Source organism: Gymnogyps californianus, chromosome 1, assembly GCF_018139145.2.
Source record: "Gymnogyps californianus isolate 813 chromosome 1, ASM1813914v2, whole genome shotgun sequence".
Lineage (NCBI taxonomy): Eukaryota > Metazoa > Chordata > Aves > Accipitriformes > Cathartidae > Gymnogyps > Gymnogyps californianus.
In genome coordinates, this window is record NC_059471.1 from 53,168,802 (window position 1) to 53,192,582 (window position 23,781).

Sequence of the window (23,781 nt, forward strand, 5' to 3'; positions counted from 1 at the left end):
CCTGTATCCACTTATAGTCACACAGGGCTAAGTTTACAAAAATATATATATGCTCCTACCTATAATTTACAGTGTCTAGATCTAGTATTCAGAAATCATTGAGACTGGCAATGTTCTTGCTGGGTACCTTCATGTGTCTCAAGGATCTACATTCCTTGCTGTATATTTTATTGCCAATAACATTTAACTAGACAGCAATTTTTCCATAAACATCAGGAATCATATTAGTGCTGTTACTACTGAGTCACTTGGAAGCCTAATTTATGCATAATGACTGATTTTCAATTTCTGACTTCCCCTGCTTGTTTTGCTTGTGAGGAATGGTTCAATAGAAATTCTCATGGGATGCTTAACTCCTCCAAAGTGAACAGGAATAAGATAGGTCAGTCTCTATGTTTGAGGGATAGTATACTCACCATATTCAAATTTCTATTAACTAATCTGGAGTAAAAATTTTAACTCAGCTCCTTCTATTGAATGTTTTAGCCATTAAGACAGAAAACACTTGGTAATTCTCTGAGTTTCTCCTGTTAAATCTGTTTTACTTACTGTAAGAAAATTAAAGCAGAAAGAAAAGGAGAATAACCTAATAGATTTGTACCTTAGAGTTACCCCTGTGTGTAAGAACATGAATAAACTGCTGTATAATTCCTATCCTACAATTTCCACCAGAAAAACTAAGAAGCTACCCCAGAGGAAGTGTTCAGATGCACATGAAATCAGAATCCTTTTCTTTCAGTTATTATGGATAGATTTAGATACCTAATATTAGACATATCTGATGTAATATAATTTTAATTATTTGATAATCCTAAATATAGCAAGGTGATAAGAGAGATGAAATGTCAGATCTAATGTATAATGACAGAACGGTTTAGGAAGTTTTAGAGAGATTTTTTCCTGTATGTCACTTAATCCATGCCATGTCCTATTGAAAGTGCTGAAAGTTTAGCTAGTATTTTTGGGAGAATGGAACTGAGCTGAATACGATTTTCATAAGAAGTAGTAATATGAAGTATAGGAACATCATGCTGGAGAGGACTATCTAAATTTCTACATCCTCACAGTTTTGGGTTACCATATACCAGATATGTAGTTAAAACAAAAAAAAAAAAAAAAAAAAAGAGGGTCTACAGAACTTTCACTTTAGATGGTACTATCCACTTTCCAATACTGACTCAAAATCTTTAATTTTGCAGTAAAGACCAAAAGCCAGACCTCTAATGTTGCTTGGGGAAAAAGAAAAAAGTGGGGAAGTAGGGGAACAAGGTCACTGCCAGTGCGGTGCACTGAGGCCCCTGCAATAGGAGGAAATATGTTAGAAATTGCTTGCAGAAAGTTCTAGGAATTAAAACATGTCCTGCTTTACAAAGGAGAACAAAAGAAAGAAAGAAATTAACAGAAGTCAGAATCTAAATTATACAATAAAGGGAGAAAACATCCTTCCTGACCTGAGAGCCTGCAGTAAGCCCTGAGGCAGAGAACGGATACAGTATAAATGTAGAACAACCATATTCCATCTTCTTCAAAAAGCCCTTTCCTTCCCAGCTCGGCACAAATGTCACTTTCCTAACAGGAACTGTCCCATTCAATTACACAATTTTTTCTGTAAGCTTTTCAAGTTCTATCTTAAAACAACTTTGATTTTTTGGCCTGATTACCTATTTGGAAGACCTTTCCAGTATCTCACTTCTCAGATGGTCAGTAAATTTCTTCATATTTCTAGGCTATATAATCAATATATAAGTATTTGATGGCATGCCAACATCACTCGTTAGTTCAAATGCTTTCTGTCTTTTTTAGCATTTAACTAAAAATGCATTTGTGAGGAATCACATGCCCTTTCAATATCTATTTGGCTATGTATGCTTTTTTTTAAAAATCTCTCTTCTGTAGACACATTTTACATGCCCTAATTACCCTAGTTTCTTTCTGATCTTTAAATTTTATTTTAAGATCTTCTTTGAATGTATGACTAGAACCATGCATAATACAACAGGAACTCATGAAAAAGCACATCCTTTACAATAGTATTAACGCCTTCCCACCTATTAGAACAATCCTGCCTAATACATCATAAAATCACATTTCTCTTTTTCCTTTATATCAGTACATCTTTTGTAATGGCAACATATAGTCACTTTCTGATTGACCACTACCTTCAGATTTTTAGAATTTTGTATAAAATTGGATCGTCCCAGTTTATAGCAGAAGTTTTCATTCATGAATTTGTAGATTGCATTATTCAATTTCACACCATTCCTATCAGTCCAGGCCAAAAGAAAATAATATATAGATACACATGAATTGAATTTATAAATATTGACATGTTGAAATATTGACAGTAACATTAAATTTGTAAATATTTATATAGCGTATATATATTTACATATATATGTATCTCGACACAAACACAGACACATATACTGATATAGATATATGTATGTATGTATATGTATATATACATATATGTGTGTATATACAAGTCATCTCATCTGATTATCTGGTTCTCAGCAAGACTTCTAGTTTTGTATGGTCTACAAACTCTGTCCAGACACACTTACCTTATACCCTGAAATCAGTGCTAAGTGTATTAAAAAGGACTGGGCTCAAAACTGCTCACCAAGAAACTCCACTAATGACTTCCATCCATTCAGGTAACTCCCCTCTCAACATTATGTACTGTCCCCTTAGCTAAGCTTCTTGGAAATTTTGGACTTGCCTACTTCCAGACTTGCATTTCATGTGTGGATCCTTTCAGCACTCTAGGACAGAAATTTTCTGGACCAAATGCTTGTGCCATGCAGTACCAGATATGCTGATGATGTGATCTCTCTTGCCCTATTCCTACTTTCATTATATATCAAGATTTACATATACAGTCTTACCAGAAACAAAGGCAACCTTTCCAGTAACTATTTAGTCCAGGCCTACTTTATTCTCAATGTCCCTCCCATCCTTTAACATACATTCCACTTCTTAAGTTGTCATTTTACTTACGTGGCTTAAGAAGTTTTTACTATGTTTCAGTTTTCTGTGCAAGTTTTGGTTTAACAAGGTTTCTGACCATTCTCAGTTTGGTTTTATACCTTCTAATTATTGATGCAGATTTCTCCTTGCTAATCAATATCTCTTTTCCATTCTTTATAGGTTTTGTGCTTACCCTTAATAACTTGCTTAAGGTTTTACATTCTGGGACTTCTTTTTCATCATTATTGTTTGAAAGGTTTTTTGTTTCTCACCCTCTGCTCCAATAGTGTTTGCATTTTTTTACATAAAGTAATATCATGCCTTATCTGAATTCTAATTCTGGTGCTCCTCACTCAAGACTATCTCACTAAACTATTTTGTTTCTCAGTTTGCCTTTCTGAAACTCTGGACTGCAGTTACAGATCCTCCATGTTTTTCTGTTTGCAACTTCACATGAAATGGAAAAGCTCAAACCCACCAGATTTCAGATTATTTTCTATCATCAGTTTTTCCTGCAGATCCTATAATTCACTAAAATTAAGTCTAAGTTATCCTTGCCTCTTGCTTGCTCAGTGTCTGTTCCATAGAAGCTATCCTCTATCATGTTCAAATTCATATCATCCCCAACATCATTGGTTGAATTTTTTTCTGATATTTGCCCGTGAGAAATCACACAAATTTGCATAATCACATAATACCAATTTTTACTTTTTTCCCTGTATTTGTAGGCATTATTATCCAGATCAAATCTGTACCAGCAGATTCATAATAGATTGCATCCCCATGAAGCTTTTTTCCTACCCTTTGCTGAATAATTTTCATTCAAGCAGACACTATCTCATCTTCACCCTCAAATTTAACTTCTTTATTGCACTATTGCTTAACAGTCTTTACTCCTTAACAGTTTTTAGTGCATTAATACGAAATAATTTCACCACCTTTTTTGTCTTTCCTAACCAGTGTGTATCCTTCAGTTCCAATATATTTCACTTACGGCTTTGATACCTCCATGTTCCTGTTTTCCCATACTGTCTGGTTCCACACGCTATATCAACTGTTCCTACTACTCTTATTGATTGAAGTACTATAGAAAGGGGGTAGATCTGTACAGTTACAAGTTGTTGTAGATATAATCCATGTATTCATCATATCCTTTTGTTTATCTATCTTTTCTGTTGTTCCATCCTCCTTCATGTCCCTCTATTTGTATTCCATATGAGGATTATATGAGTTACTTCCAACTTTCCTCCTGAGTTTTTCGGTTTAAAGGTTTTTAGGATCTCCTGGTTTAATGAAAGGCAGATGAAAGATCAATTAGCAAAAGGCAACACACTAGAGTAATAAAGACCTCTCTATTTCTCATGAATTTAGCAGCATTTATTGTTTGATGTTCATGTACTCAGGTTTATAATGACAGTTCTAGTTCAAATATTCAGATATAACTTTCCACTGTAAGGAATACTTTCAGACCATGTAGACTCCATTCAAATGGAGTCTAATTCCTTACTGATTTCAGTAAGGAATACAGAGCTGTGCCCTCTCATGCTAGTCATGCATATTGAAATAAATATTCTGCAAAACTCTGCAGAACTTTAAGGTGTTTTACTAAATATATAGTGTTAATCAGAATAAGAATGAATGGAACAGCAGCATGATAGTTCTCTACACTAATAACTATTTAAACCTCGTGTGTGCTACTAAAATAATCTAGCAGTCTAACAACTTGGAAGTAAGATTTTATTAAATCAGATTTTCTATTCATTATACTTTTCAATATCTCATTAACACAGGACCAGAATAATTAAACTGAAACATATATACAATACTGACTTTCACATAATAATGTTTAACACAATTTCAGGTTTATGAAATGTCAACTTTTCCAAAACGGTTTTGTTGAAAGAGTTAAGCTCAGACTAGCTGCCAAAGTTATTCAAAAGATCTTTCTCTCTTATGAATAAAAAAGTATTTAAGTGTGTCTAATTTTGTGTGTCAGGGAGAAAAACAGCATAGAAACACAGACAGATGCTATAAACATGACAGGCCTTAAAAATGTGAGCATATATGCATAAAATCCCATATATTCAAAATACAGAATTATTAATTCAAAACAAAAATGTTTTCCAAAAATAGTGTGCTCATAAGAAACTCCTGTAAAACATCCCTATTTACTATCTGTGAATTCTTTTTATTCCACTATCATCATAAATTTCATGTGGAATATCAGAAAAGCTTTGGGGGTGGGGGGTGAGGGGGGAGGGAAGTGCCCAGTGTGGTTTGGTATTTTTTTCCTGACTAAAAGTAGTATCTTGGAACTCAATCTAAAGCCATTCAAAACCTTCCACTGAATCAACTGGGTTTGCATCAAAACAGGAATGTCAGATATTCTTTAGTAATAGAAGTAAGTACTTTGTCCCACTGAGAAGCTTTCCAAAAGCTTCTACAAGGTCAAGAATATTACCTGGTTTGTATAAGAAAGTCATCTTCCGTCCAAACACTAGGTCTTGCTTATTTCAGGCCTGGGGAAAGAGGATTTGAGTCACACTCCTTCTACATTTGTAAATAGAAGAATACACCTTTTGGGGAAGGCTGAGCATTAAGAAAAAGGTGATCCTTTACAATCATCCCTGTGTTTAGCATGTTGGGATGTTAAGATACGAGTTAACAGAGGTCTGCTGAAGAAATAGATGTGAAGAATTCACATATCATATGCAGAGTATTCTTCCCTCTTCAGTGTTTAGACTCGCACGAAAAACCCCGTGAAGGCACAACTACATCTAGCATTACCTTTGAGTTAAAGCTGGATTCCAACCTCTCTGCTGTGCACATGGGATGTACTTTATGTGTTCCTGTATGCATAATACCTATTTGATTTATGTACTAAAAAGTATACAGCACATAACAGTAATGAATACACAAATGCGAACATATGCACATCTTTGTATGTATGCAATTAAATTACCTTTTTTTTTTTTTGAAGATCAGCCAAATACGTAATCTCGCGGAAAATAAAAACCTAAAGCTAAACGTAAAAAACATCACCACTGCTACAGGCAGCTTTTCACAGAAAAAAACCCTCCATGTTCCGTATGCAAACGGAATAACGGCAGTTCTCCCAACCGGCAACAAGGAGACAGCAGTCATCAAGCGTCGCCTACTTCGTCTCTCCCCGTCGCGGCCACCGACGCCCCCCCGGCAGGCCAGTCCCCCCGCGATGCCGGTGCGCGGCTCCCGCCCCCCCCGCCCTGCGGGGCTACCGGCGGCCGGGGGGCAGCGCGCCCGCGGGGCGGCCCTGCGCGGTGCGGCGCGGCCCATCCGCCGCCCTGCGCTGCCACCTGGCGGCGGCGGGAGGCGCCGCACCGCACGGCGCCCCGGCGGCAGCCCGCGGCCAGGCGGCCTCCCGGAGCGCCGCCGGCACCGCGGCCTCCCCCGCTGCCTGCGGGGAGCGGGCCGGGCGGGGATGGGGGGCGTCCGCAGAGTCGCTTGGTCGTTGCTGCTGCATCCCCGCCCCGACTGCCTTCGCGCCCCGTGGCTGGGGTTGGGCAGAGGGAAAAAGATTAACTAAACGACCCCGACACACACCCCGCGACCCCGGTTTCGGAGGATGGGTGCAGCGAAACCCGCCGTGGCCTTTCACCGCGACCGCCCAATTCCCCACGGTCTCCGCGGAGGCAGCGGAGGCGCCCGCACGGCGAGCAGCGGCACCGCCGGCCGCCGGGCCAAGGGCTCCCGCCGCCCGCTCCGCGCCGCGCCGCGCCGCGCAGCCCGGCTGTGGCCAGCGAGCGCTGCAGGGAGAGGCCGGGGGCGGCTGCGCTGCCGCGCCGCTCCCTACCGCGGGCCGCCGGGCGCCGGGACTACGGCCCGAGGGGGTGGGGGGAGAGCGGAGGCGGCGTGCGGGGCGGCGGCGGAGCGCGGGGAAAGTTGGCCCGTGCCGGGGAAAGTGTGAGTACAGCCCCGGGGTGCGTGGGGTGGGGGTGTGGCGGGGCGGGAGCGCGGCGCTCGTATCGGCATGTGTGTGTGCCGGCGCGTGTGCCTGTGCGGTGTGTGACCGTGCGTGCGGGGTGCGCGGCGCCGGGCGGGGCCGGCTGCCCGCCGCGCCGTCAGCCGGGCACACCCGCCCCGCCGCCCCGCACCGCGGCCCTCCCCCGCGGCGCCCTCCCTCCCGCTTCCCTCGCCACCCGCCGCCGCCGCCGCTCTCCTCCCCGCACCCCCCGCCCCACTCAGCCCCCCCCGCCCCCCGCCGCCGCCCCGCCCTCGCTCCCCTCCCACCGGCCCCCCACCCCCCCCTCCCGCTGCGCTCAGCGGCGGCGGGGAGAGCGCGGCGCTCCGCTGGCCGCCCCCGCCCCGCGGGCGCGCGCCGGAGTGCGCGTGCGGGGCGCGCGCCCCCGCGGCTGCCCCGGCGCGCGCGCGCGCGCTCCCGCGCGTGTGTGAGTGTGCGAGTGTGTGTGCGTGTGCGTGTGTGTGTGTGCGCCCCTGTGCGAGCGCTGGTGTCTCGGCGCCGCCTGCGTGCGGGGGGTGTTTGTGTGCGTTCCGCACCGAGCCTCCCCGGCTGCTGCGATACTCGCCTCCGCCGCCGCCGCCGCCCCGGCGGATCCGCGCAGCGCCCGCGCAGCGGGTAGGCATCTTCATGGGTTGCCACCATGCTTGGGCCCTGGAGATTTCGGGCGAAGTAAGTACCGGGGTTGACTTTTCTCGCGCTCTCTCCCTCTCTTTTCTTCCTCCCTTCCTTCCCCCCCCCCCCCCCCCGCCCCTTCCCCGCCGGGTCTTTCCTTGCTGTTGCTTTCCACCCCCAACCCCTCCCCCGTCCGTCCGTCCCGTGTCCCCCCCCCCCCCCCCGGAAAGCCATTTCTCCCAACTCTGGGTGCTGCTCAGTTGGGTGGCAGTGTCCGGCTGGGGCCGCTTGCTTGCTGCTGCTGTCGGCGGTACTGAAAGCTGCTTCGAGCCGGATATGCAGTGCGGTAATCTAAGGGTTCAACTCTTAGGGGAAAAAACCACACACACGAGAAAAATCCCGATGCAACCCCTTTCCTTTTCTCCCCTCCCCCCCGTTGCCCCCCCCCCCCCCCCCGTCCCCCCTCCCAATCTGAACCTCTGTAGCGAGCTGGCGAACAGCAGCACGCAGTCATCACAGAGGGGTTTCCAGGGCGGGATTGCAACCTTGCATATAGCCAGCTACAACTTTATTTTCTTTACCTCCCATCCCCCCCCCCCCCCCTTTTTTTTTTAAGGAAAGAGAGAAAGGAGGAGGGAGGGAATATTGTATTTGCCTCCTTTACTAACCATAATTGAATTAAAGTTGTAAAATGCCTGGGAGTTTAACACTGACCGGGCAGGTTTTCAATGGCTTTTTTTTTTTTTTTCCCTCTGAAGAACTGTTGGTTAATGGATGAATGGATCTGATCGAGCTGAGAAAGAATATGCTAGATACATGCCTTTGCGTAAGATTTCTGCTGCCTTTATGCAGTGAAGCCTTTTGCTTTGAGTAATTCCGATCCAGTTGACGTCTGGTCAGAATTAGAGAGAGATTCACCGAGACTTCCGATTTCTTGCTGCATGACTGCCTTTGCTGCAAGTGCTAGATTTGCAGCCTTGAACCTGATGCCACAGGAGATGTCTTGCAGTACTGAGACTTCCCATTTTTTAGGATGCGTTCCTCCAAACCAGAGTTGTGTCATGAGGATTGGAGCTCTGAGGTGGACGATAGAAAATGCAAGCCTGCTCCAAGATCCCAGCATTTAAGCCTGGATGATTTATTAGTCTTTCCCTACCGACACACACAATGCATTTATTTTTCTTATTCATGTTGCTTTTAGACTAGTAGAAGTAGAAGAAAGCCACAAGGAGTCAGAAAGACTGCAAGAAGGAATGGAAATGGGATTTGTTTCCAGCTAGGTGAAATTCTGGTATTAAATTACTGACGTAGGTCAATGGTAGGGTTTCCCTTCCACCCCCCTTGGCTTTTAATCAGCCTGGGTGTCTTCTCCCCTGAAGGATGAAGAGTACTGACAGCCATCGCTGCTTATAATCAGTAACTCTGATGCTTGGAGTGTTGGCGATGAGATATTTCCATGAGACCTATTTAGATCTCTCCACTTCTACCAGGCTAGTTTTGCAGAACGTTGGGAATAAGCGGTATGTCAGATATGGCTGAGACTCCGAAGATGATCCGCATGTTTTACATTTTTCACAAATTTTGGGTGAGTGGTTAAAATATTTCCTTTAAGTGTGTGTGTGTGTCTAAGAACTGAAGACCTCTGCTTGATAGTCAGCTCTGTTACATTGTATATAAGTCATGGGGGGTCATAAAATCAATTAAAATTATTTACTTGTGTAAAGATACAAAATTTCTCTCACTGAAGAGAGCTGTTAAGTGCACTGAAGTAGGAGGTTAATGTATTTAATCTCATTACTGAAGAATTCCTCCACGAAAGTCATCTGGGGGTGCGCGCGTGTGTGTGTGTGTGTGTGTGCATGTCTGTGTGGGTGCGTGTGTGCTTTGTAAATGTATAGAGAGAAAAAAAACCATAAAAGAGTTTTAAGAAATGTGTGATGTGGAGAATGTGTCAGTATTCTCTCTGTTGAATTAAGCTGCCGTTTTCAGCACTGAGCATTTTTCTTTGGATTCCTACCATGGCATTTCCACCACCGGTTAAAAATCAAGGTAGAAGGAGGGGAAGACCTTGGTGCGCTGTTCACTGGGGAGGTTCTGAAGGGAAGGGGGAGCTGGGTAATAGGGGAGGTGGGAAACCTCGTAAAATGGTGCTTCTTTTCTCTTAAATTAGAACCGTGAAACTGAACTGACAGCCATTTTATGTATATTTATGGGGCTAGTTGTGAAAAAGAAATCCAAGGAAACATTGAAATGCACCCCACACAAACAGAACCAGAACAATTCCTACTGTGACCTCACCTTTTTAAACACCGCAGGCATTTGACTTGCTAGGAGTTGCCCATCAACCTTTTAATCAATGCATGTCATCCAGTTTTCAAAAGTGTGGGAATTAGAAGTGACAGGACTTTTATTTGTTTGATTAACAATCCATTCTCTACCCCACTGAAGATATATGTAAACTTTGTGTCCATTTTAAATTTTATGGGGCTATGCTATTACGCTGCTTTCTTTTTTTCTCTTTATCCTTACAGGAAATAAAATGTACGCTTGCTGCTCTACAGTAACTTTGGAACAGGACCTCAACAAAAAAATGCATATCTGGATGCTGCAGACGATCGCGTTTGCTTTAACATCGCTAGTCCTTTCGTGGGCAGAAAGCATCGAGTATTATGGGGAAATCTGTGATAACGCGTGTCCTTGTGAGGAGAAGGACAGCATCTTAACAGTGAGCTGTGAAAATAGAGGGATCATCAGTCTTTTTGAGATCAGTCCACCAAGGTTCCCTGTCTACCACCTCTTGCTGTCTGGGAACCTTTTGAACAGGCTGTACCCGAACCAGTTTGTCAATTACACGGGGGCTTCAATTTTGCATCTGGGGAGCAATGACATACAAGACATTGAAACCGGGGCCTTTCATGGTCTGAGAGGTTTAAGGAGGCTGCACCTGAACAATAACAAGCTGGAACTTTTACGGGATGACACTTTCCTTGGGCTAGAGAGTTTGGAATACCTACAGGTCGATTATAATTATATTAGCGTCATCGAACCCAATGCCTTCAGCAAACTGCATTTGCTGCAGGTGCTGATTCTCAATGATAACCTCCTCTCCAGTTTGCCCAACAACCTTTTCCGTTTTGTGCCCTTAACTCACCTGGACCTGAGGGGTAACCGGCTGAAGCTGTTGCCCTATGTGGGCCTTTTGCAGCACATGGATAAAGTGGTGGAGCTGCAGCTGGAGGAAAACCCCTGGAATTGCTCTTGTGAGTTGATTGCTCTGAAGGATTGGCTGGACAGTATCTCCTACTCTGCTCTGGTGGGAGATGTGGTTTGTGAGACCCCTTTCCGCTTACATGGTCGAGACTTGGATGAAGTCTCCAAGCAGGAGCTTTGCCCCAGGAGGCTCATCTCGGATTATGAAATGAGACCGCAGACACCATTGAGCACCACAGGGTATTTCCACACTACCCCGGCCTCGGTCAACTCTGTGGCCACTTCTTCTTCAGCTGTTTACAAATCCCCTTTGAAGCCCCCCAAAGGGACCCGCCAACCCAACAAGACGAGGGTGCGCCCCACCTCCCGCCTGCCCTCAAAAGACCTGGGATACAGCAACTATGGCCCCAGCATTGCCTACCAGACCAAATCCCCGGTGCCTTTGGAGTGCCCCACTGCCTGCACTTGCAACTTGCAGATCTCTGACCTGGGCCTCAACGTCAATTGTCAGGAGAGGAAGATTGAGAGCATTTCTGAACTGCAGCCCAAACCCTATAATCCTAAGAAGATGTATCTGACGGAAAACTACATTGCGCTGGTACGCAGGGCAGATTTTGTGGATGCCACTGGGCTGGATTTGCTGCATCTGGGCAATAATCGGATCTCGGTCATTCAGGACCGGGCTTTTGGGGATTTAACTAATTTGCGAAGGCTGTACCTGAACGGGAACCGGATCGAGCGGCTGAGCCCAGAGCTGTTCTATGGGCTGCAAAGCCTGCAGTACCTCTTCCTGCAGTACAACGTCATCCAGGAGATAGAGGCGGGCACCTTTGAATCTGTCCCCAACCTTCAGCTCTTGTTTTTGAACAACAATCTGCTGAGGTCTTTGCCGGGGAACATTTTTTCTGGTCTGTCGCTCTACAGGCTGAGCCTGCGGAGCAACCACTTCTCCTACCTGCCAGTGAGCGGGGTGCTGGACCAGCTGAAATCCCTGCTGCAGATCGACCTGCACGAGAACCCCTGGGACTGCACCTGCGACGTGGTGGGCATGAAGCTGTGGCTGGAGCAGCTCAACACCGGCGTCCTGGTGGACCAGGTTATCTGCGAGTCCCCTAAGAAGTTTGCCCAGAGCGACATGCGGGCCGTCCGGGTGGAGCTGCTGTGCCCCGACTACTCGGACATCGTCGTCTCCACGCCCACGCCGTCCCCGGGCCAGCTGCCGGCCAGGACCACCCCCTCCTCCTCCACCGTGCGCCTCAACGGCACGGCGGCGGCGGGCGGCTCTGCGCCCGCGGGCGGCGCCGGCGGCGGCAGCTCCTCGGTGCCGCTCTCGGTGCTGATCCTCAGCCTGCTGCTGGTCTTCATCATGTCCGTCTTCGTGGCGGCGGGGCTCTTCGTCCTGGTGATGAAGCGGCGCAAGAAGGGCCAGGGTGACCACGCCAGCGCCAACAACTCCGACGTGAGCTCCTTCAACATGCAGTACAGCGTCTACAGCGGCGGCCACCACCACCACCACCACCACCCCCACCTCCAGCAGCACCCGCCCCACCGCGGCGGCGGCGGCGGGGGGGGCGGCGGCGGGGGCGGCGCGGCGCTGCCCAAAGTGAAGACCCCCGCCGGCCACGTCTACGAGTACATCCCGCACCCCCTGGGCCACATGTGCAAAAACCCCATCTACCGCTCCCGGGAGGGCAACGCGGGCGAGGATTACAAAGACCTCCACGAGCTCAAGGTCACCTACAGCAGCCACCCCCTGCCACCCGGGGGGGCGCGCCGCCGCCCCCGCTGCCCCCGCCGCCGGCGGCGCCCGGCGGGGAGGACGCGCCCGTCCGCAGCCCCGCGTACAGCGTGAGCACCATCGAGCCGCGGGAGGAGCTGCTCTCCCCGGTGCAAGACGCCGATCGCTTTTACAGGGGCATTTTGGAGCCCGACAAACACTCCTCCTCCTCCACACTGGGCACACCCGGCTCCACCCTCCCCGACTACCCCAAGCTCCCCGCCGCCTACACCTACTCCCCCAGCTATGACCTTAGGCGTGCCCACCAGTACTTGCACCCGGGGCCGGGGGACGGCAGGCTCCGGGAGACGGTGCTCTACAGCCCCCCGAGTACTGTCTATGTAGAGCCCAACAGGAACGAGTACCTGGAGCTAAAAGCAAAACTAAACGCAGAGCCGGACTACCTCGAAGTGCTGGAAAAACAGACCACATTCAGCCAGTTCTGAGAAACAGCCCCCCCTCGCCCCCTCGCCAGCCACAGCAGCTCCTTCTCTAGAGTATTTGTATTTAACAACCACACGCAAAACAAAGAAACGTAAATGCTGACCTCCCCCCCCCTCGCCCCCCTCCTTTTTCCCCCCTTTAATTCATTTTATTGTAGGGTGAAGTGCCTTGGCACAGGATTTTTCAGCTTTGGGGAATGATTCTGAAAGGGTGTGCTGTTTGTTTTATTTTATTTTCAGGTTTTTTTTTTTTTCTTCTTGTTTTTTCTTTTACTGTGTTTGGAAGTAGGAAATCACCTATTGTGTAAATTGGGCACAATACTAGCATTGTGCGTGTGTCCATGAGTGCTTGGGGAAGGTGGCAGGAGGGTCTTGTCAGGTCATATTCAGGTTACAAGTACAAAAGTCATGGTCAACTTTTTTTCTTTTTTGTACAGACATTGTTTAATTTTGTTTTCTTTCTGGTTGAAGAGTACAGCGCACATTTTCCCCTTTTAGCCATGGGTGAGTCTAAATGGCTTTTATGGAGAGATTAGCACACCCCGACTTTAATACAAGGTTTCCTTTTTTTAAGGATGTGTTTGTATGCTTTCTGGACTTTTGAATTAAAAAAATATATTATGATCTTTAAAAGGATCACTGTAGATGTGGACAAATCATTAAAGAGTGCAGAGGTATATGATCCATAACTGGTTAGTGAAAATAACTTATTGATGAAATATAAAAAAATATTTTATTGTAGCACCTATTTTTATATGCACATTAGCATTTCTCTTTCCTTCACTATTTTAGGGCCTAATCCTGCAAATTCTTACTCACTTGAGTATCTCTACTTGTGAAAGAAGTCCCAGCTTAGGCCTTCATCCTGCAGGCACTTAAGCACATGAACAACTTTACCAATGCGTGTAGTCCCGTAAACTCACTCATTGAGCAAAGTTAGTCAAATGCCCAAAAGATTAGGATAGAGGATGCAGAACTATTCTTACAAGTAAAACTACTGGGATGTTTAAGGGTTTCTTCTTTTTTCAAGATGGGGTCCAAAGTCTGCAGATTGCTTTAAAGTGTTGCACTACATTGAGAGCTTTTTTCCCAAAGCTGATGTAGTATCAGAAGGACCTTTTAAATCATTACAGATAATGCCAATTATGACCAAATCTTAGCAGACAATCTAAGACATAAAATCTGATCACAATAGAAAAAAATCATGTTTCTCTATTTAAAAATGTACCTTTTAGCAACCTCCTGCTCAGGCATCTGGTTGGGCAAACTAGTGAGGGACATGTAGAAGGCATTCGTTTTAGCAGGAAAAAAAAAGTGTTTAATTTTTGATTTGTCAGTTTTCTTTTTTTTTCTTTTTTTTCTGTTTTATTAGTTAACCAAAATATAATGATTTTACAACTGTTGTAGCCAGTTTCTGATTGTTTAGTCAAGTACAATTGCACTTGTACAGATCCACGTGTTTACTGGCATCCTGAAAGACCAAATGATGGACTGTACACATCTATATACAATGTCTTTACCCCTCTGGGCAGCAGGCAATGGCAAGGATATTCATAAACACAGCATCACTGTAAGATGGGACAACTGATGTCTCATATGTATCCCAGCACATGTGATTTTTTAATAGTTTCTGAATAAACACTTGATAAATAATTCAAATGTAAGATCATGAAGTAATGAGTATCTGAATTTTAAAATTTCTTGCCAAAATCATCTGTTTGTACATTGGATTCTCTTTACTAGCAATTATGGCTCATCAGAAAGATCTAACACTTTTAAGCAAAACACAATGTGTTCTCTATTTTCAAAACATGACATACGGTAATTACCAGCATACATAACATGGGTCAGAAAGCAACACAGGGATATGTGTTTCACCAACATATTGAATAGGATAGTTTTATATTTATGTTTTGTTTCCTTACTGAAGTGTTCTTTAATATATGGAACAGGGTAAGTGATATTTCACATGTGGTTTTGTCTTTCTTCGTTAGGTTATCACGTTTGATATTGTTTGCGGAGTTGCTCACTAGTACATCTTTTATTGCAAAAGGGTTCTGTTCTGTTCTGCTTCTCCTATCCATGTACAATCTGTCACTTTCTACAAAAACAAAGCTATATAACTGGTCTGTTGGAATTCAAGATAAATGTTTTGTTGGCATGTGTTCTTCTCTCTATGCCACCCACACCGAGAAAAAGCAAAAGGGAAAAAAAACCCATGACTGTATTTAGCTTGGACAGTTTAGTAAGTAGAGTGTTATTTCAGTTTGAAATGCAGATATGAGGAGTGTTCTTTTGTCACAAGAGACACAACACATGGCTATTCTCTGCACTGCTCTCGATCTCGTGCAGACTTCCCACTGACACTAGTGAGAAATGTGAGTGTTGCTGCCTCAGGTGCAGTTTTGGAGCCCTAATTTTGAATTACTACCTTTATTGCTGAAACTAGTGGCCTGGTTCTCCTTCCATTTAAACTCAGTAGAAGCATGCTGTTGTTAAATGGGTATAAGTAAGAAAATTTTCAGCCTCACTGGCTTTGTCATTCACTAAGAGAAAGGCTAACTCAGTAAGGATTGAATGAGAAGGTCCTGCAAACTATGTGTCTGTTCATGTGTACATATATTTTTTTCTGTGTGATTCTAAACTCATAAACAGGAGTCTGCATAGATGTCAATACAAATGTAGGATTAGGTCCCTAGTGTGAAAGGTACATTTTACATGGCATTCTGCCACAAAGAGGCAGCATCCACAAATGAGTAAATGAGCAGGAATTGCTTGGATTTGTAAGAAATAGCTGATAGAAATGCCTCGGCAGTCTGTTTGTGCTTACATTCTGATGTTGCCATTTCTGAGGCTGGTAGTACTGCTGCTTCCATGTTTTCTACGTGCATTTAATAACTGGTAATGAAGACATTTTCTAATGGTCTACACTAAAATCAGAACAATTAATTTAAATGTCTTCAACTTCTCATCTTCAGTAGAAAAAATATATTATCAGTTCCATTATTGGAGAAAAAAATTAAATTACATCAATTACCTTCAGAAAGTACATTCTTGAAGATAAATCCTTAAAAAAGGATACAGATTGTGAAATAATATTCTTTACTCCATAATTGTCCTGAAACACACTTGAAAGGGCTATTTGTGAATGAGGACTTTAATGGAAGTAGGATTTCCTACTCAGTGGCTACAATGTTATATCATCTGTGGAAAATTATAGTAAGAAAAAGTAGAAGGGAATATGACTTGACAAAGGTAGATGTGCCTCTGATTTGAAAACAGGATAATTTGTTTAAAGAATAAATGTTTGTATAAGAATATGACTTTTGTTTTGTTAGCAAGATCAGTGAAACCTTCTACATGATGATCTGCTGAGTTAGTGCTGACTAAAGGGGTGAAAGTGTAAGAAGAAAAAAAATCCCTATTTTGAGAATTCTGAATATTATTTTAGCTTGTTTAAGGTTGGTTATCAGACTGGTTCAGGTTGGTTATTAGAGTGATTTTTTTCCCCCTTTGTTGTTTTTTTTAGTCTTTTGACAAGTAATATTGAGCTTATTGAATTACTCATATGGCCTCACATTTTATTTCAAAAGTGCATGAAATTCTGTGATAAAAGAGGAAAAAACGTGGAAGAGAATCCTAATTTCTCAATGTAACTACTAGAATCAAAACATGGATTGTGATAATATAGAACATTTATTCTTATGAAGTAAAAGAAATATTCTTTGTACTTTCTTTTGTTTTTTCATATCATGCCAATTTAATATCTTAAATACTAATGGTGAGTTTAGGAGTGAGATACCTTTTTCTCTCTCTTGCTCTCCTTTTTCTTTTCTTTTCTTTTCTTTTCTTTTCTTCTCTTCTCTTCTTTCTTTCTTTCTTTCTTCTCTTCTCTTCTCTTCTCTTCTCTTCTCTTGTCTCTTTTCTTTCTCTTTTCTTGTCTCTTTCTTTTCTTTTCTTTTCTTTTTTCTTTTCTTTTCTTTTCTTTTCTTTTCTTTTCTTTTCTTTTCTTTTCTTTTTTTCTTTCTTGTCTTGTCTTGTCTTGTCTTGTCTTGTCTTGTCTTATCTTGTCTTGTCTCTTTTCTTGTCTCTTTTCTTGTCTCTTTTCTTGTCTCTTTTCTTTCTCTTTTCTTTCTCTTTCTTTTCTTTTCTTTTCTTTTCTTTTCTTTTCTTTTCTTTTCTTTTCTTTTCTTTTCTTTTCTTTTCTTTTCTTTTCTTTTTTCTTTTCTTTTCTTTTCTTTTCTTTTCTTTTCTTTTCTTTTTCTTTTCTTTTCTTTTCTTTTCTTTTCTTTTTTTTTCTTTTCTTTTTTCTTTTCTTTTCTTTTCTTTCCTTTCCTTTCCTTTCCTTTCCTTTCCTTTCCTTTCCTTTCCTTTCCTTTCCTTTCCTTTCCTTTCCTTTCCTTTCCTTTCCTTTCCTTTTCCTTTCCTTTCCTTTCCTTTCCTTTCCTTTCCTTTCCTTTCCTTTCCTTTCCTTTCCTTTCCTTTCCTTCCCTTCCCTTCCCTTCCCTTCCCTTCCCTTCCCTTCCCTTCCCTTCCCTTCCCTTCCCTTCCCTTCCCTTCCCTTCCCTTCCTTCCCTTCCCTTCCCTTCCCTTCCCTTTCCCTTTCCCTTTCCCTTTCCCTTTCCCTTTCCCTTTCCCTTTCCCTTTCCCTTTTCTCCTCTCCTCATCTTTTCTATATTACATACTTTACTCCCACCTTTGATAAAATGAGCTGAAGTTCAACTGGTTAATCCCAGAAGATATACCCTGTAATTTCTAGACATTCTTAACACACTACTTGAAACACCAGATGCCATGTCAGTCCCGTCATCAATTAAAAGTCTGACATAAATGCAGCTTCCACATTTATACTTCTAAAGCCCAAATTCTCACACTTTTTTTTTTTTAGATTTACCTCCCATTATTTTAATGGTCACTTAAGGCTGTAAAAACATGTTCAGTTGATTCTGTATACTACAGTATTTAATTTCTGAATGTTTTCCTATGTTTTCATTTTTTATAAAGCTTATAGCTGATTCTTAGGAGTATTCCTTTTAGGAAAACATATAAAATGTGGTGGTGTCTTTTCTCATATCACATAATAATTTAATTCTTAAAGTAATATAACAAAATTAATGGTAAAATATCATAAAAAAATGGGCCTCTGACACATGGAAAACACAATTTAGAAAATATATCTGGAAAGGCAGGAATAGCTAATCATGGTTGTTGGTAAAATATGAAGGTAACATCTTGGTTCTGTAGGTTGTTTAGACTTCTATTTAGCTGGAGCTAAAATGTCTGACCAGTGTGTTGTGTGTTTCTTACAGAAACTTAAGAGTCTGCTTAATGCATATGGTTCCCTCTCAGGGGGCAGAGTCCGTTAAGGCACTACATCCTGAAGGACAGGGTAAACAAGAGCTCCTTCATTTTTAGAGGGCGGGTTCTTTATATTGCTCAGTGTCTCCGAGGAACCTGAATAGCCTTTCATTTGGTTAAAGACTGGCATACTGAAAAGCAGCGTCTACAAACCAGCCTCTAGAGAAAGGGGCCAAAAGCTTTGGTTATCTTATGTGGAATTGAGAATGCTATTGGCGCTACTGGCATTAAACAAGAAAAATGGGGAGAGAAGAGAGAGTGAATGGCAGACACAATTCCATAGCTGTCAGCCTTCAAATGGTCTTCACATTTCTATTGATTATTTGATTGTAGGGAACTTGAACCTCCTTTCTGCAGCATCTGTTTACTCTGGAAAATGTAGAACCTCAAGCTAAGGAGTGATAAGAGGATGGAGGAGTAGACGAGCGAGGCAGTTCTGTGAGAGGAGTGGGCAGGATAGCAGCACTCTGAATGGGGCAGCCATACTACTTGTTCATTTACATATTTTCCCAACCCTTCTAAGAAGCTTTGCAATGTGCTCTGATGAAATGAGAGCACATAGATCTCCTTGCAGTCCAGCACTACTGTCTTACAGATTTGTGTTTATTGATCTATGTATAAATACTATCCTAATATAAATATCACAAGTCTTTACAATTTATATTGCTTTTTTCTGTTCATTATTCAGCTACATTTCAGAGTACCTAGCAGTATGATAATACTCCAGAAATACTAAGCACAGTTTTGCTTTAGAATAATTGTTTATTCTTAAAACACTGAACAGAGCGGAGTTAGGAAACAAAAAGAGGCACATTTAGGTCCTAGGAACCAGAGTCATTTAGTTAATTGAATATAAAAGAAATACAGTGTAATGAAGTTTGTAATTAAACGGTTATCAAATTAACTATTTAACTTACAGCTAATGGGCCACATTTTGCTTCTAGTTGTGTACGTACAAAACTGGATTCCATTGACTTAAGAAAGTTACCAAACATTTACCTTACTCTTATGAGTTTGGGGCTTTGCCATTGAAATAAGCCATTCTCTTAGCATTTCTGTTTTGTAAAGTGAAAAATTTGAATACAGTAATGATAAACATTTGTAGTTCTGCTATGTACCTCCAAAATGAATTACATCTATTTCCAATCTGCTGACAAATTAATTCAACATTAATGTAGTACAGCACTGTAAAATTTATCTTGGAACCACATTGTCCTGATTATATGGGAGGTTCAGTTTACATCCACATATACAGATGTGGTTCTTGAGAATGATGAACCATATGAACTGACAACATACCTTTATCTAATTCTGTGGGCTTGGTCCTGAAACCTTGAATTAGATGAAATAACTATTGATAAAAAATTTTCCCTTTGTGATGTTTTTGCCATGGAAGATGCAACCACTTTTACTGCAATTTTGCAGCCTCATAATTACAGTATTTTTAAATTTTGTAGAAAACTATAGACCATGTCAAAAGTAAATGAACTTTTTTTCTGTTTGGACACATGATTACTATTGTATATCATGACATGGTTCTGGGTGACCTTCCAAAAATATGTCTAGAGTGGGATAAGATAAGAAGTTGAAATAATAATTGTCTAGTTCAATATTTCATGTAATAAAACATTTTCTTCTCATGATTTCAACAGTATATCTGATTTTGTGAACATTAGATTATCAACACCTTCTGGCAATTTTGTACCAATACTGTGGCAAAACGTTCATATTCCTATTTGGGAAAGGGGACAAAGTGTGAGATTGCTGTTGTCAGAGACATCATATCAACTTTATTCAAAAATACTTTTGAATAAAAGTACTGACTAAGCTAGATTCTTAAAATAAAACTTGAAAGGTGACAATCTAGTACAGTTTTCTAGTTTCTGAAAACAGAGTTTAATTACCAAGTAGATTATTATTTTAACCATCTGTATTTTTTTACCATTGGTATTTTTCAAAAGAAATATATATATGTGTGTGTGTGTATATATGGAAGTGTATGTATACATATATAAGTATGCATATATATGTATATATGTATGCATACACTTATATTTATCTATATTTCTTTAATTAATGTTGTCTTTACTGTCATGTAAGAATACTTCCATGTGTGTTTTGAAAGCTTTTAGGCCTGGAATGAAGCAAAAGTGCTTCATATAGCATATGAAGCATATAAATGCTATATCCACAGTCACCAAAAAGTCACTCCAGTCCTGCAAGACTTCAGCTTGTCTACTATAGTAATATAAATGTTGGTTTGGGGTTGCTAGGAACAAAAGTTCAGGCCCAAATCCAGTTTGCAACTGGCTGAATATAGATTGAGGGACATTAATATTTGTGTACCTTAAAACTCTACCTTTTACATTTGAAGCAGTATCACATAACAGGAGTGGCCTGAATTTAACTTTACTGTAACTTCATTACAATAGCAATTAGTTTGTCCAGTCAAATGGATAAATAAACATGTACCAAATGTATTATGAAAACGAGAACAGTTCTTACAAAGCTCTCGCTATTAGATACCTGAATTTAGTTTTAAAATAATAAATTCATAACTGTATTTAAGTATGCAGTAATTATTACATGACAAAGATTTGTTCTCTTTCTAAATGCTGAACTTAGGTGAACTATTCAGGTTTTTTAGTCACAGCTATAATAAAGCTTGTAGTCCCAATGGCAGTTGCTTTCTGCTAAAATTAAAGCAGGGTTGTTCACAGTATTGATACTCTTCAGCTATGATACAGTTTTATCATTGTAAATTCTATTTTAAAATTTATAAAATTAAACATTTTAAATGCATTTTGAGATTGGCAATTTATTAAGTTGAACCAAATGTGTCATTACATTTATCTAAAATTTATTAGTCATCCGATTTTAAATAGTTTTCACATTTTTTTTTTTAAGTCATTCATAGAACTATTTGTAAGTGATATAATGATGTGGTTACATGAGTTTATGTGTAGTTACATACAGTACTGCACATTCAGTTAGATTTTATCTGATAATTCGTAGCAAACCCAAAAGTATAGGTTACAGTATGTTTCACATTAAGCTCAAAATTCAAGAATATGTACATTTTTCTGTTTTCAAATTTAAAAGAAATGCCTACATTAAGATCAAAGAACTTGAACCATATGCTTTCAAACAATGAATATTCTGCTGAATCATTTCTTATCAAGTATAAATATCTTCCTTTAGTGATGATGAAAAGTGCATCAAAGGAAAAAATGGCTAATCAGTATATTTGATGGTTTTGAAGTGAATGAAAATTCTCCCATTGATTTTATTTTTTGAAAGTATGCAATGTCTTTACAGTTTGTCTTATGTTTTTGGCTCTTCCTGTTAGAGACTCTTTATTAGCTTACTGTGCATAGGGAAAATACCTGCTGCAAAGGTGTTTGAAATCTCAATCAGTTATAACATCTCTATCAATTACAACTTTGGCTGTTTCTAAAGATTGTTTTCTTTCTTCAGTGATTAAATTATGCTTGGTCTTTTAAGGGTGGATATTTTTAGTATATTTCCATCCAAAGAGCATGCAATGTAGTCAATACTGGTTGTGGAACTATTTAAAAATACTATATATTTATGGGTTCATAAAGTTTATAACATTAATGTTTAAAAACATTCTGATTCTTTAAAACGGAGTTAACAGTTATACATTTTCTATTTTAATTTTCTGTTTCCTTGTCTTATTCTTTTTTCCTACACATTACTGAATCAAACTGCTTGCCTTTGTTTTGAAGCCTGCTTTTTATTTTATTTTAAGTATGGAGCACAATTGTCTGCAGAGGGATCTAAGCTGTTGTTCTTAAGTGTGTATATTTTCTGTTAAAGAAAAATATTTTAGATAGTTATTGATTTTCTAAGCAGAATCACATGGTCTACATTTCTCCCCTCCTTCTCTCTCCATTCTTACGCTGTGAGGCAGTGAAGAGGCATAAGTGTTTGCTTTTGTAGCTCTGATAGCTGGAGTAAGACCTTAAACAAAATCCTCATCAATGTCAAAGGAAATTATGTTTTAGGTAGGGATTTTTTTTTTAAATTCTATCTATAGCATCATTAGTGTAAATTTGTAACATGAATACATACATGCATTAACATACATTTATATGTATGTATGTCTGGGGCACCAGACAGTGCAGAATGAAGCTTTTTTTTGTTGTAGTTGATTTTTTTCAGTGCATCTTGTCTCAAAAAGAGGAACTGTCTTATAAATAGGCAATGCTTATATAATGAAGCTTTTCAGCAGAGTAATTTAAGTGGTAAAATGAACTCCTCATTGACAATTTCTGATCAGGTCTGAAATGTTTCTTTTTACCTTTTTGGCATGGCAGGTAATAGCTACCAACAAATAAGTGGCAATGTATCATAGTATCATGTTGAACAGTATAATCTATAAGGTTTATTGTGCAATATATTACTTAATAAGTTTTAAATGGTAGAAGTCTACTAATGCATATTGTACTAACTTGTACATCAACTCTTCCTTAACAATTTTTTTTCCTAAAGAATAAGAAGTTGCTACTCTTTTAAGAAAAGTTATTTCTATAAATATGAAAAGTAGTTAAAATAATGATTCTAAATTCACCAGTTTTTAGAAATATCATTGAATATATTTATAACGGTTAATAATTTTTCATCCATACATAATTTTATACAATGAATGTGTTCTATAATTTTCAGTATATTTTATATACTGAATGTTATCTGTAATTAAATACTTCTTAAGAATTTTTGGATTACTAAGAAGTTTTTGTTAGATTTGGTTAGGATCAGAGGTTTAATTATGGAAGAAAAAGCATCCTCTCATCATTTTGTCTTCATAATATTTATCTTAGGAACAATTGTCCAAATGAATCAGATTTATTTTTTAAAATGTTGAAATATGTATTAATTTTACCTCATTTGCTATTTGAATGTTTGAGAATTATTTACTGCTCTGTGTAATCATCTATGGTGAAATATCAAAAATTCCCAACTTTGGCTTGATCAATACTATGTAGTTTCAATTTACAGTTACATAGGGAAACTATTTTTCTTTTATGTTTGTCTTATACTTAGTTACCCTTACCTCCTGCTTTGTGTGTTGATGTAAGGCCTCACAAATGTTCATTTAATCATTAAAGCTTGATATTAATTCACAACCTTAACAGAAAGATAATTTAACACAGCAATGAAGATAAAAGTTTAAAGGTAGATTTTTATTCTCTGACTACTTCCACATGTGAATAATTTGATTGATGTGAGTAGTCTCATCAGGGTCAGTCAGAATTTTTTGTGTAACATACTTTTATGTTTAGAGAAAAGGAATTCAAATATGTCTGACACATACAGGCTTAAGTCAGTCCTTAGTCTGAGTTCCAGTTTGCCTGATGGAGAATAAGTGTTTCTGAACATATATAGGA

The 23,781-nt window shown here is 40.8% G+C and overlaps 1 protein-coding gene across 1 annotated transcript; it reads left to right on the forward strand.

The window, feature by feature from the left end:
- Positions 1–10,121: 10,121 nt before the first annotated feature.
- SLITRK5 (SLIT and NTRK like family member 5) lies at positions 10,122–13,015 on the forward strand. The gene is given in 2 exon segments (XM_050913024.1): positions 10,122–12,554; positions 12,557–13,015. Coding segments are annotated over 2 exon segments (2,892 nt in total).
- The last annotated feature ends 10,766 nt before the right edge of the window (positions 13,016–23,781 follow it).